The sequence below is a fragment of the Andrographis paniculata genome, unplaced genomic scaffold (genome assembly GCF_009805555.1).
Source record: "Andrographis paniculata isolate CXL003 unplaced genomic scaffold, ASM980555v1 Contig54END, whole genome shotgun sequence".
NCBI classification, from domain to species: domain Eukaryota; kingdom Viridiplantae; phylum Streptophyta; class Magnoliopsida; order Lamiales; family Acanthaceae; genus Andrographis; species Andrographis paniculata.
In genome coordinates, this window is record NW_026137589.1 from 5,256,778 (window position 1) to 5,270,073 (window position 13,296).

Here is a 13,296-nt window from a genome sequence, read left to right on the forward strand (position 1 = left end):
CACCGTGTTATTTATCAAATAGAGCACTTAAAATGTCCCGTAAGAGATGGTCTGGTGGTGTAAAGGTTGGACATGTGATCGTGAGGTTATGAGTTCAACCTCCGATGCGAATAATTTTGTGGGATTTCTAGTATTTATATAATTTTTTTTTAAAAATATCAAATTAAATATATTTTGTTTTTATTTTTATATTATATTAAAATTAATTTTATAATAAAAAATTACACATACTATTATTCAAATTCAAAATTTTTATTACTCAATTTTCAATTCAAAATTCAACTTCCAAACAAACACACCATTAGTTGCCATATCTAAGGTCAACATCATTTCTAACCTGGCCCAATGATTTTCTGGCGTGCAGATTTTGGGCTTACAATTAGTTCTACCGTAGGCCCAGTAATTTAGGCCCAACTTAAAAAGAGAATTAAGAACGCCGCTTTTAGGAAAACAAAACCCGCTTTGTGTTTTCTTCCTGAAAAAAAAAAACCCCACCACACTTCTTGTCGATTAATTTAGAAATAAATAATTCCAATTATTTTCTTTAATCTGTCAATTACATTTTAATTTTAGAAAGTATAATGTGTGACGTGTACGAAACCATTTTTTAAAAATGTAGTAGACGGCCCACAGTTTTCATGCAATTAATGGAGATAAGTTTGCTGACTGTTTTTATTACCACAGATGACCGGTGCATTTATTATTCTGGTAATTTCTCAAATATATCGAAAAGATGATATATATATATATATATATAGTATTTTTTAAAATATTACAAATCAATTTTTTTTTTATTTCTTTAATATTATATATATTTATATTTCAAAAAATATTATGTATGTGATATTTAGAGATTTTCATTACAAAACTTGGCTAATAGTATTCTTTTTTTTTTTTATGAGGAAACCATTTAATATTTTCTTATGAATAAATTTATCATACAAATAAAATCATTGAAACAAATATTAATCTAAATTTGAATGATATAATTCAATGATTCTATAATATTTTTATAAAAAATGAATGTATATTATAACACTTACTATACAAACTCGTCATAACTAATATTTTTTAAAAATTTGTGAGTTGTTCAATTTTATTGTACGGAAATATGGTTGTATGGTATAAATGTAATAATTGTTATACTAATGTTATTGTTATATCAAATATAGAATAAAATTAAATATAATAAAAATTATAATATTATGAATAATCGATATTGTGTATATATTTTGAAATAAATAATTTATGAAATTAGCATTCTCACACAGTTGAAAATTAGAAAGAAAAAAAAAAGCATTTTAATAAATATTTCAATGAAAGAATAATGAATAATATAAAATAAGTTTTTAATTTTTTGCTGTTTCATCTAGACCAAATTGTGTGAACTGTACCATCCCGCACCGTAGAGAGCTGTGCGGCAGTCACCTATATAAAGGGAGTGTCGCGCAACATATCCAGCAGGTCGCAATCAAAGACACTGAGCCCTCTCGGAGCGCCTCGTAGCACTCTCTCGCTCTGGAACAAAATTTCTCAGAGTTTCCACCGATTAATTCAACTCATCGGTGCGTGTATGCGTATGAACATACATTGGTACTGAGTCGTCTTAATTGCTGTGGAGGTAAAAATGATTTTGTTTGATCTTGCGCCAGTTAATTGCTTTGGGTTGCTCCGTGATCGAGTTTTGAATTCGGGGATGGAGCTTGCTTGAGCTAGGGTTCGATGAATCCAAATGTGAACATGCACGCGTTTGCTCGTATTTTTTGGATTCCGCTTCGATTCGTTTTTGTTGCGCTGCGTTCTAGTTGGATTTTTTTTGGCGGTGATTTCGCGATTGCATGGGTTAGAATTGAGTCTCATTTTTCTCGTTGTTTTTTCACTTCAATTCTACTTTTACATTTCTGCTGACATTTTTTTTTTGTTTTCGGGCATGGATTGACTCATTGACTAGACAATTGGTGGGGGTAGAGATTTACATTTCACTTGGATTGAAGTTCGTGATTTGTGTGAATTGAAGAAATGCTTTTTAATTGGTTCTGGTTAGAACGTGGAGCGAATCTTTTGGGCTATCTTGTAATCAATCAATCTTTAGGAGCAAAAACTATGAAATGGGGAGCTCTTTCTGCCTTTTGATCCTCAAAGAAAGAGTTCCCTTCCCCAATTTAGTAGGTTTTGGAAATAACGCTCGCACTTGCTTGAAAACCTTACTCGTACACTAGAGATGAGGTATCAGAACCATTTAATATTTCATTTGATTTGATGATCTGTGATTGCAATAGTCCCAGGGACACCTGACAAGGAGGATAGGAATTAGGAACATAAATGGCTATGATCTCCTGGTTTGGCTTATTGTAATTGCAATTAGAAATTGTGAATGATTTTCAAATTTTTGGCAATCACCAAAAACCCTCACCTATTGAAGTTTTTGGATATGCAAATCATTCTATCTGTACTTGGTACATTTTGTTTCTATCCTTTATTTTCAAACCTAACACCTACTCAGATATGTTCCTTACATTTGTTTATTTATGCTATCAAATCTATCTTGCTATAATGAAGTTGATGGGTTTGATTTGTTTATAAGAGTTGATGTGGTTGTCAGTGCTGTTAGACTGATTCGAGATTGTCATAATTATATCAAACAACAGTGTTTTAAATGTTTCCTTATTTTGGAAACTTTCGGGAAACACGTGTTATCTTTTCCCTTTTAGTTAACTTGCGTCAGATGGATAGAAGTTAATAACTGTTGCCTTACACGAGCTGTGAGGTAGCAACTGGAAATATGATATGCGTGGAACACGTGTTTCGCTGAAATTGGGTTAATTGTAAACTCAATCTTTATCGCCTAATTATGTAATCTAGTGGAACAAATCTAGTTACGTGGACGTACCGACGAATTCTTCCAGTGAGATAACACAATGCAGTTAATGCAAATGATTGCTATGTTGTGCAACATATTGTTGGGGCATGGGAACTTCTTTTGGTCCAAGACAGTGAAATTGATTAAGGGATGTTAATTAATATAAGAATTGTAGCCTTCACATTTCTTGTTCTCACTTTTACTTTCTTAGTGGATATAGTGACAGCTATTAACTTTATCTGGTTTGTACTTCATAGCAGTATGGTCTAGGTCGTATGGATAAATAATTATCTGAACATGGAATGTATTGCTTATTTTTCTACTGTATCCTGATAATTTTTGGTTTTCTAGTATTAATTTTTGAAGGGCTAATACTTCTGTTTATTCATTCCTTCTATCATCAGGCTGCCTGGAAGTTGCAATTAGCCCATAAGAACACTTTCTAGAAATATATGACCTTTGCCTTCTCATTCGAGGAATAAAAATGTCAGGGATACTCAATGTAAGTTTTTTCTTTGCTTTCACTTGGTTTTAAGTTGTGTCTACCAAGTCTCTAATGTTTTTTAACAGCATGGAAAGTATGAACTACAAAGGAAAACAATTAGAATTTGAATTCTATACCTTGTTTTCCATGTAAGAGTTCATTCATATCAAACCAGAAAAGCATTGAGAATATTAATGGATTTGTATTTTCTTTGATGTAGTCTGGCTTGAGTGGATCGAATTCAAATCTTTCAGAAAACCCTGGAAGAGGTTTCGCAACTTCCTTTCCCGCGCAGTCTGGTTCAGCAGGCGCCATTTTACAGTCCAGTGGTATATATATATATATATCCGTTCCTTGAGTTGATATTTATTTCTACTCTGATTTTATGAAGCAATGACAATTTTCTCATCTGCAGCAAACATTCTTCATGGTAACTTTAACATGCCAAATATGCCTGGGCCATATTCATCCAGAAATTCTACAAATCTTGGTGGTCTTCCAAATTCTGTCCAGCAGGCTCCTGGAACTATATCTAGTGGGAGATATCCAATAAGTAGTCTTCCTAATGCACTTTCTCAGGTATAACATTTTTTTAGACTCATAGTATATTATCAATCTTTCCAAGTCCTTGAATATGTATTTCTGGTGATAAAATTTCCTTACTCACTGTCTGCTCTTTGATGCAGCTATCTCTTGGGGGTACGCATGGACATTCAGGTGTTGCAAATACTGGAGGTACGACTAGTTGCCTTTTTTAGACTGCAAGACATATTCATTCTATATTTTTAACCCATCTGACTGCTGCGCTTGTGCTCTCAGGCCCGGGTGTGCTTCCGAACATGGGAAATGCAGGGAGAGTTGGAAATTCTGTAGGTGGCCTTGTTGGGGGAGGCAATACTTCTAGAGTTGCAAACTCTAATGGGATGGCAAACATTCCGGGTCTTGGTTCTCGCATGAACTTGAATGGTACCTAGTTTTACTTTTGGATTTCTCCTTTGCAATAATGCTTCTGGCTGCAAATCTTTAATGAAGTGATCTGAAATAATAGAAAATATATTGTGATGCAGCTGTCTTGAAAATGAACATGTCATCTTACTGATGATTCAAATAATAGCTCACAATTTTTAGAAATTGAGAGCTATAACCACTGCTGTTATCCTATGCGATTTTCAAAACTAGCTATTCATGTATGTCTTGTATTGTCAGATGAATTTTTGTACTTGTCACTTAAAGAAGAATTAATATTGTAACATATCTTCACTGATTTGCATTTATTGTTAATATTTAAATGACACCTGGAATTTTCAGCTCCACAGGTGGCGTCCGTGCTAGGCAATTCTTATTCTGGTTCTGGATTGCCACTCTCTCAAAACCAATTCCAATCTGGGAATAATAATTTTAGTTTTATGGCTTTACTAAATGACAGCCTTGATAATACTTCTTTTGATGTAAATGAATTTCCGCAACTATCTGGGCGGCCACCTTCTGCTGGTGGTTCTCATGGTCAATTAGGTAATGCATATCAATAGAAAATCAAGTTACTTTCATTGCCACATTATATTTAGATTTGGTGTAATGGACTATTATCTTTTTTGTTATGAAGGTTTGCTGCAAAAGCATAATCTTGGGTTTGCACAACAGAACCAGGAATTCAGTATTCAGAATGAGGACTTCCCTGCTTTACCTGGGTACAAAGGTGATTTGTTTTTTCATTTGAAATCTGTATTGACTAATGTCCATTTTGATTGATTCTTGACTGCTACTGTTTCTAATTAGGCATGTTTTCCTGTAGTACCTCATATACCATTGTGTAATGCAAAATTTCAGTCTGAATGTCAAGTCATAAAATGGAGTCATTCTTCTATGAAGGCATTTTTATTTCCCAGATAGTTAATAATAGAATTGCTCTTGAAGTTATGTTTCTACTTTCTAGTTCAGGACACATTCTTGTTTGTAAGTTGATTGATCAGCTTAAATGAAAATGCAGATGTGCCTGCCTTTTGAATAGTGTTCGAGGAAATAAATATAAATTAACATACAATAATCCATTATTTCTCATTTCTCTATGGTTTTAAGTTGTAGACGAGATTGTCATCAAAAGAGAAGGATTTGTTTTGAGTACCCACTATATCAATATATAATTCCATTGATGGTTCACAATAAAAGAACCAAAAATATCACTCCTTGCATGTGAGGGGCATGTTGGAAGGATTAAATATGAATAAATATAAAATGAGGCATTTCCGGAGTATAAATTTTTAGGTTAGCACTTGTTAGACATTCAAGTGAGGTAGCCACTTGCTCTGAATTTTACAACAATCAGAATTTGTCTCAATAATATTTGCTCTGGTGGTAAATTTGTTCTTACGAGTCCAAAGAAATGAATTATATCACTGCCGTTTTTATCTCATGCAGGTGGGCTAAACATTGGTGGTACTGCTGAATATACAGTAAATCCACACCCAAAAGAACAGATCCATGACAGTATGCCTAATTTAATGCAGTCTCAGCAATTATCTGTAAGTCCGTTTGCTTAAAGATGCTAAGGTGTGTTTGCTTGGGTTTTTGAATTTTTGACTTGAATTTTGAATAGTGAAACTTTGAATTATAATATATGTTTGATATGATATACATAGATGTTAATGTGATGCTTTGAATGTAAAATTTATCTTTAGTATAATATAAAAATAAAAGGTATGTGTTTGATTTGATTTTTTGGGAGGAAATTTATTAGTAATAGTAGAAATTTATACAGTAAATGCACACCCAAACGTTTTCTTGCAACTTCGTGAGTTCCGCCTAATGATTAAATGCTTGATTTACTTCCGCCTAATGATTAAATGTTTGATTTACTTAAATGTGTGGTTCATTTCCAGCTTTGTGAGTTCCACCTAACGAATAAATGTTTGATTTACTGCCGCCTAATGATTAAATGTTTGATTTACTTAAATGTGTGGTTTCATTTGCAACTTTGTGAGTTCCGCCTAATGATTAAATTTTTGCTTTACTCAAACGTGTGTTTCTCTTGCAACTTCGTGAACTCCGCCGTAGGATTAAATGTTTAGCTTAAAGATGTGGCTCACACGCATCCTCGTGAGTTCCGCCTAAGATCTAAATGTTTGGCTTGCGTAATGGTGTAGTTCACTTGCATAAGTTCGTCTAAGGTTTGAGGTTTAGTTTACATAAGGATGTGGTTCCCTTACAACTTTGTAAGTTCCGCCTAAGGGCTAATGTTTATTTTACTTCAAAGATGTGGTTTTCTTGCAACTCCATGAGTACCGCCTAATGGTTAAATGTATTCATATTTTCTAGATGGGGAGGTCTTCAGGCTTTAACTTTGGAGGCTCGTATCCATCACATCATCCCCAGCAACATCCCCAACAACATCGATCTTCTGCAATGAACAATTCTGGGGTTTCGTACCTATCCTCTGGCAATCAAGATCTCCATTTTCATGGTCCTGAGGTATGGCTGAAACAAAGTTTTCTATTTTAATACAAATTTCCTGGGATTCAATTACCAATCTCTATTTTTCCTGTTGTGTCCTCCTTTAGTTTAGAAGATCATCAACTTTTTAGATTTTATGATTTGACATACTTAGCTGTTACCGTAACCATAGGGCAACCCATAAATGATTTGAAAAATCTGATAGCTTGCTTTTGCAATATATGCAGCAGTACCCGCAATTTCAGCAAAATCAATCTCGTTTCATGCATCATTTTAGAGAGAAAGATATGCATTCTGTTCCGGGTTCTCAAATTGTCCCAGATCAGTATGGAATGCTTGGCTTGTTAAACATAATTAAAATGGTCAATCCATCTGTGACCTCTCTTGCATTGGGACTTGATTTGACTACACTGGGACTGAATTTAAATTCGCCTGAGACACTCCACAAGAAGTTTGCTTCCCCCTGGGCTGAGGAACCTGTCAGAGGAGAGCCAGAGTACAAAATTCCAGAGTGTTATTATGCCAAACAACCTCCTGCATTAAAGGTCTCAGTTCTCATGAATTTACATTAGTATCACGTTTATGCCTCACTCACATTATATATGAATCCTTATGCAGGCAAGCCACTTTGCAAGATTCCGGCCAGAAACGTTGTTTTATATCTTTTACAGGTAAGATTTCAGACCCTTCCACAAAGCAAAATTTTGTTTTGTGGTACTAACTTGTCTTCTTCTTTTTCCTATCTTAAAGCATGCCGAGAGATGAAGCCCAACTTTATGCTGCACATGAACTGTAAGTTGCATTCTTCCTTATATTGGTTAAACTCCGAGTGATTATATATTGAAAGGACCTCTGTAGATCTTCTTCAGACTTTTATCAGCATGGGATACAGATCTATAAATGAAAAAATATTTTTTTGTCCTTTCTATTTTTGATTTGGCTATGATCCACTAATGGTTAAATTGGGTTCCACTGTCTTCGTAAATAAGGCTACACTGTTTATTATTATGGAAAATTTAAACAGGACTAAAAACTTAGAAAGGTGCATCAATATCAATAAGGTAATAACTCGAGTAATAAATTTAGAATCTATGTTAGTGATTGCTTCCATTTTTTATGCAGTCATAACAGAGGATGGTTCTACCACCGCGAGCACCGCTTATGGTTCACCAGGGTAAAGAACATGGAACCTCTCGTCCAGACAAGCACTTATGAGAGAGGCTGCTACTACTGTTTCGATCCCAACACCTGGCAGACAATCAGAAAGGTATTTTAGCACATGGATTTTGAAGATTTTTTTGTATACTATGCTCTCTTAGCTTATTCAAAACAACAAGATGATTGTTTTGTACATGTCTCTTTGCAGGATAACTTTGTCTTGCAGTATGACTTGATCGAGGCTAAGCCGGTTATCCCTGTTCAGCAGCCTTGATGGTTCTATGCTCCTTAGGTTGCCTAAATTATAGTATACAAATTACAATATTTCAAAAGAAGTGCAATGCACATACCGTACTCTGAACCTCCCCTGATTTGACTATATCCATGTTTCCATGGACATCGGATTAATGTAACTTTTGAGGACTTCCATTCTCTGAGTTTTTGCATCTTGCTTGTTTTAGTTTAGATTATATTTCTGGTTTCTGTACAGATGTAGCATTTGGTATGTGTATTTTGACATATAGGGTAATCTCATAATTAGGATGAAGTTTAGGGACTCACTTGCAAAAACATATGTACCCCTTAGTTTGACTGCCCGCCAAGAAGGATCTCCTTTCTCACACACCCGACTATATATATGTTTCTCCTTCAAATTCTGGAACCCGCAACTTCACCGTGAAATCCCTTGTTCTAGCGATTTTTACCTTCTTCGATCTCTCTGTCCACTGAGATTTTTCTCCGATTCTTCAGCAGCAGTACAGATCTGCCTCAGCTGCTCTTGGATGATGATTGTTCGCAAGTTGGCCGTTTCAGGTGAATTTGCTCGTTTCTTAGTTCAAATCTGTTCGCGTATTATAGATGTAAAGCTCGATCTATCGATCGATAGATATATGTTCTCATCGGCTTGCACACATCCTTGCGTTCTGTGGCATCTGTGTGTGCGAGCGTGATCTAGGTTTTCAATACGGAATGCCATTTTGGTGGTTTGTATGTGAGGGCGGTTTAGATGGTGAAGAATTCAACCATGTGAGTGCTTAATTTTCGATTCCTGGCTGTCGCTTTAATTTGTTTTCTCGTATTCTCATGGTAGATCTGCAAAGTTGTTTTGTTCCTTCTGTTAATACTTATGCCACTTCTGAAGCTAGTTTCCTCAAAAATATAAAGGATGATATCCCACGTGCTGCGTGCATGCCTCTTCCTCCACATGCATGCGATTAGAGCCCTGGGTTAAAATAGATCCAGTATAATTATGTGATAATTAATTCTATTAGGTAAGATTACTTTATCTTCAAAATAGTCATTTGGACAGAAGTCTCATCGAACCAATTTTATCACCAAAATAGGTCCAATATACTTATTTTTGTGTAGATGCAACAAATAAGCCTGAAGAATTTGGTGATCGATTGCCCAAATGCAGAGAGAGAACAATTGTTGTTAATATGAGTAACGAGCATCAGTGTAGAGCACATATTTCAAGTGGGAATGAACATTTTGATGCTCCAGTTATGGATGCAAGAAGTAATTAATATTAACATATTCACACCAACAATCCATGGAAGTACTACAGCTTATATTCTCTTCATTGTTTTCATTTTCACCTTCTATTCCTATTTTCGTAATTTACAGGAGCCAAAATTTGTCACATTTTTTAAATTTCCCTCACATTGGTTGAATCCAGAGAAAAGAGAGATCACTTGCACGTCCATCTAGCAGTAGTTTATTCTTGAAAGTCTTCAGCATCATGAATGTATGTATCAGTGATACACCCGGGAAGACAGTGCCACAGTTCCCTGATCTCATGCTCAGATAGCCATTCATCTGACTTGCCTGTCCGCCATAAGTATATGACGTCCCTTTGCTTCTATTTATTTCTTTTCATATATTTGAACATGAAATCCTTTAGGAAATTGTAAGCCAGGTGTTCGAAGAATTTCTCCTCCTTCGATTGCTTTCAATCTGGTGGATGTAAATAAGTTAAGCTATCTCTATGCTTCTTATTCAGAGTTTGTTGAAAGTTAGTGGTGCTTTATTCTTACCTGTACTTGGTTACCAAACAATGGAGAAATACAGCCATTTGCACCTTTGTGAACTCGGTTCCAACACAAAATCTCATGCCACCTCCAAAGGCCATGAAGTTTCTTGATGCACCATGTGTGTCTGTCCCCTGAATGTGTCAATACTTTTTAGACGATGAGCTGGCTAAGAGAAGTCAAAATGCAGTATTATTTGTGTGGATACACTTGCCTGCCATCTCCATGGATTGAAGTCCAAGGGATCTTTATATCTAGTGGCGTCTAAGTGCACAGCTGGAGGACAAACCATAACCGCCCATCCAGCTGGTATGGTGTATCCTGCACCACAGATATAATGTAAGTTAATGTTCTATCTAACCAAAAAGAAACTCTGATTACTTTCATGTTTGAATATGTACCTTTAAACTTGATTTCTCTTATTGCTTTTCTGAAAATTGCTGGTACTATATTTGCCAATCTCACTGTTTCGTTGATAACCTGCCAGTTATTTTTGTTAGGGCATAAAATATAGGTGATATGGTCAAAGTCTTATTAGGAAGCACTGGACATTGATAGCCTCACCTGGAATGTGAATTTCATTGATTTATATTCATTCCACGTTAGTCCTGATTCTGGATTTTCCCTTCTTTTAACAATTTCTTCATGCTCTTCCTGTGACATTTAGAGCATGTTAACTCGAATAATAACAGCACTAGAGTTTAATTCAGTTGTTTGAGGTTGTCAATTTTCACACACCGTCAGTTCTTTCAAAACCAATGGATGGTCTGAAAGAAATTTTGTTGCTAAAGTGAGTGCCAGGGAGGTTGTCTCAAAACTGGCAAAGAGCAACACAAACATCAAATCCAGGGCGATTGCCTCAGTGAGAATTGTATCCTCACGTCGAAGTTCTTCCAGAACATAATCGAAGAAATCGCCCTGGACTTTCCTTGGCTTCTCTCTTCTCTCTTGTAGCATGTTCTTCATCATTGTCATTGCCCTCTTTCTCCCCTGGTAGAAAATAGTTGTGAGGCTGTTTGTTTTATAAATATAATGTTTCCACCTGTCAACTATACTATAACAGATTAACAGTTGAAAATACCTGCAAGCATTTGTGATATGCTGTTCCTGGAATGTCCACAGGGAAAGAAATCAACCCCTGTATAAAAGCCTTGAAATTTTCCCTTAGATTCTCAGGAGATGTTTCTGCATCATAGCTGATTAGCTTTTTGGCAGTCAGGCCAAATATCATCTGCCAAGAAAAACATCAATAGATAATCTTAGTGACATGTCAGAAACTTAAGGACAAAATGTCTCTAAACTTGATGATGGAGATTGGTGTTTTCTCATCATTCAATACCTCTGCAGTTGCTTCCTTTATATCAATGCTACTCAAGCTGGACCACAGTTTCAAGTTCCTACTCGCTGTCTGTTCAACTTCTGGAAGCATCTTTTTCAGGCTTTCTGGGCCAAAGAGGTTGAGCACCATGTTCTTAAGGTACTTGTACATAAAACCATGTAGAGAACCTACATTTTGCCTACCAAATACTTCAGTGAAGGTATCTGGATACCAGCTCTGAAATAACTGTCCTTCCTGCTGAAAGATGAAGTAGTTTAGATCTGCATCTGTAGATACTATCACGGGTCGTCCGACCAGACTAGTCTTGAATATTGGTCCAAATCTGAAATGTACAAGGTCAAGAACATCCATCATTCAGTTGTGAGGTTTGAAGTTGCAACATGAAGATGTTATGTTGTTATATTGTTTGGTTCACTGGTTGTGAGATTACCTTTGCATCCGGTCTTTGACAAATGGAGGAATATCACAGGTAGGGTTGGGAGAAAAGAACTGAAAAGTCTCTCCAAAGAGTGGCCAACCCATCGAACCAGGCGGGAGAACTCCATTGCACCTGGGATACCTCCATTTGTACAGCAAATTGGTAAGAGCTATAATCAGCAGTGCTCCAATGTAGAACCCTGCTGAAAACATTATGTTATAGCAGTATAAATTGATGATACTGTATCTTTTATATGTGTGTGTGACTGTGTGCGTGCCTTGTCTTTGCAGGAAATTTGAATATAAAGAAGGTGGAGGAGACAAGGCTGGACAGAAGTTGCTGGAATGTATCTGATTCTGATGAGGTGAGAACTGCTTATATAGATAGATAGACCAGGCAAGGATCTGTGCAACTAGTTATAATAATAATTCTTTTTAAGTCGGTTTCTCATGAGTTGGTTACTCAAAAGGCTGTAAACTGACAAAAAGAATAATCTTGTTCTGAGCACCTCCTTATCCTAAGTCAATACACGTTCTAGAGAATGTAAATAGAATTAGAAAGCCTAGCAGCACGGTGAGGCACTTACAGGAAGCTTCCCTCAACACGCATATTATAATTCTTTCTACTTTATTTTATTTTATACAAGTAAGCTTAGCAAAACAACAAGATCCCTCTTTTGCCTAGACTAAAAAAATAGTGGTTTTAACTACAAATCAGCTCCTCACCTACTAATTGCCACATAAATTATGCAAAATATTGTTTACAGGAATCTGAAGAACGTCAGCTTATTTGCTAAATCTTTCTGCTAAATACTTTGTTATATAGAATTGTTAATGCCACAACCAGTTTCCTGTTCCCCACGCTTCTACACTTAAATTTTTTCTCCTCCATGTTAAGAGAGTTAGATCTCATCCTAGATCTTCCTTAGCTGTACATCATATCTTGTATCGAATTCTGAATCTTGTTTGCATCATCCCACACAACCACTGTATCTGCACTTGTACTAAATTTACATTGTTTAACTCAGTCAAGCATGTTGAAGCTTATCACAATTCTGTTCATAGGCCCTTTGAGCCACGGGCTTAAACACGTTCAATGGCTAATTATAGGTAGGTTACTGTGCAAATATATGAGCAAGCAGTCATTATTTGTGGCTCATGTCCACACAGTTTACGACATATTTTCATCTTTGGTTACCAAGATTGATTAATGGGTTGCATCTGATGTAGTGATTAATGCCTTGAGCTACTGGAGCACGCTTCTCGCGAAACCTTGTCTGGCATTTCTTGGAACTACCTCCTCAACCCTCGTGTGCAGGTTGGACCCGTACAGTACAAGAAAACCCTCAGCACAATTTGAACTTTGAAGGTATGTCATTATTTCAACTGCTTATATATGTCTATACATGTTTATTTCTTGAAAAATCTCCCTTTGGAAATGAAGAATGACCAGTCTAGTAGGATTAGTGATTTGATTCAAAGGACTTGAGGATGACAAATAGTGACCTTTGTCTAGAGCCATGGGTAGGTTGTAAGAAGATGATACTTTTGCTGGAAATTA

At 35.9% G+C, this 13,296-nt stretch overlaps 2 protein-coding genes across 5 annotated transcripts; one reads left to right on the forward strand and one right to left on the reverse strand.

Moving 5' to 3' along the window:
- The first annotated feature begins 1,434 nt into the window (after positions 1–1,434).
- Positions 1,435–8,432, forward strand: LOC127255768 (probable NOT transcription complex subunit VIP2). 3 transcript variants are annotated; one of them, XM_051281489.1, is made up of 16 exons: positions 1,435–1,565; positions 1,653–1,842; positions 3,265–3,362; positions 3,565–3,673; positions 3,760–3,923; positions 4,031–4,079; positions 4,164–4,310; positions 4,653–4,856; positions 4,948–5,040; positions 5,760–5,863; positions 6,657–6,809; positions 7,019–7,336; positions 7,410–7,462; positions 7,542–7,583; positions 7,914–8,058; positions 8,158–8,432. In XM_051281489.1, the coding sequence occupies exons 3-16, from the start codon at positions 3,345–3,347 to the stop codon at positions 8,221–8,223; spliced, it is 1,665 nt and encodes a 554-aa protein (XP_051137446.1). In that variant the 5' UTR covers positions 1,435–1,565; positions 1,653–1,842; positions 3,265–3,344; the 3' UTR covers positions 8,224–8,432. The 3 variants fall into 3 exon arrangements, with proteins under 3 accessions (XP_051137446.1, XP_051137445.1, XP_051137447.1); XM_051281488.1 differs by lacking the exon at positions 1,653–1,842 and having other exon boundaries at positions 1,440–1,621; XM_051281490.1 differs by lacking the exon at positions 1,653–1,842 and having other exon boundaries at positions 1,440–1,621; positions 7,022–7,336.
- Positions 8,433–9,335: 903 nt separating this feature from the next.
- On the reverse strand, positions 9,336–12,019 carry LOC127255769 (cytochrome P450 87A3-like). Of its 2 annotated transcripts, XM_051281494.1 has the most exons (10): positions 11,749–12,019; positions 11,501–11,640; positions 11,319–11,422; positions 11,061–11,210; positions 10,718–10,969; positions 10,544–10,633; positions 10,381–10,459; positions 10,194–10,300; positions 9,986–10,113; positions 9,336–9,905 (listed from the first exon to the last, which is right to left on the reverse strand). In XM_051281494.1, the coding sequence occupies exons 1-10, from the start codon at positions 11,946–11,948 to the stop codon at positions 9,815–9,817; spliced, it is 1,341 nt and encodes a 446-aa protein (XP_051137451.1). In that variant the 5' UTR covers positions 11,949–12,019; the 3' UTR covers positions 9,336–9,814. The 2 variants fall into 2 exon arrangements, with proteins under 2 accessions (XP_051137451.1, XP_051137450.1); XM_051281493.1 differs by having other exon boundaries at positions 11,319–11,640.
- Between the last annotated feature and the right edge of the window lie 1,277 nt (positions 12,020–13,296).

Bases quoted from the DNA above. Each gene is read 5' to 3' on its own strand.
- LOC127255769 (XM_051281493.1), bottom strand. From the start codon at position 11,948: ATGTTTTCAGCAGGGTTCTACATTGGAGCACTGCTGATTATAGCTCTT. The intron at 11,641-11,748 runs GTAATCTCACAA...TGTACATTTCAG, and splicing joins GTCAAAGACCGGATGCAAAG to ATTTGGACCAATATTCAAGA. The intron at 10,634-10,717 runs GTGTGTGAAAAT...TAAATGTCACAG, and splicing joins TGGTTTTGAAAGAACTGACG to GAAGAGCATGAAGAAATTGT.
- LOC127255768 (XM_051281489.1), top strand. The intron at 4,311-4,652 runs GTACCTAGTTTT...TGGAATTTTCAG, and splicing joins TTCTCGCATGAACTTGAATG to CTCCACAGGTGGCGTCCGTG. The intron at 6,810-7,018 runs GTATGGCTGAAA...CAATATATGCAG, and splicing joins TCCATTTTCATGGTCCTGAG to CAGTACCCGCAATTTCAGCA.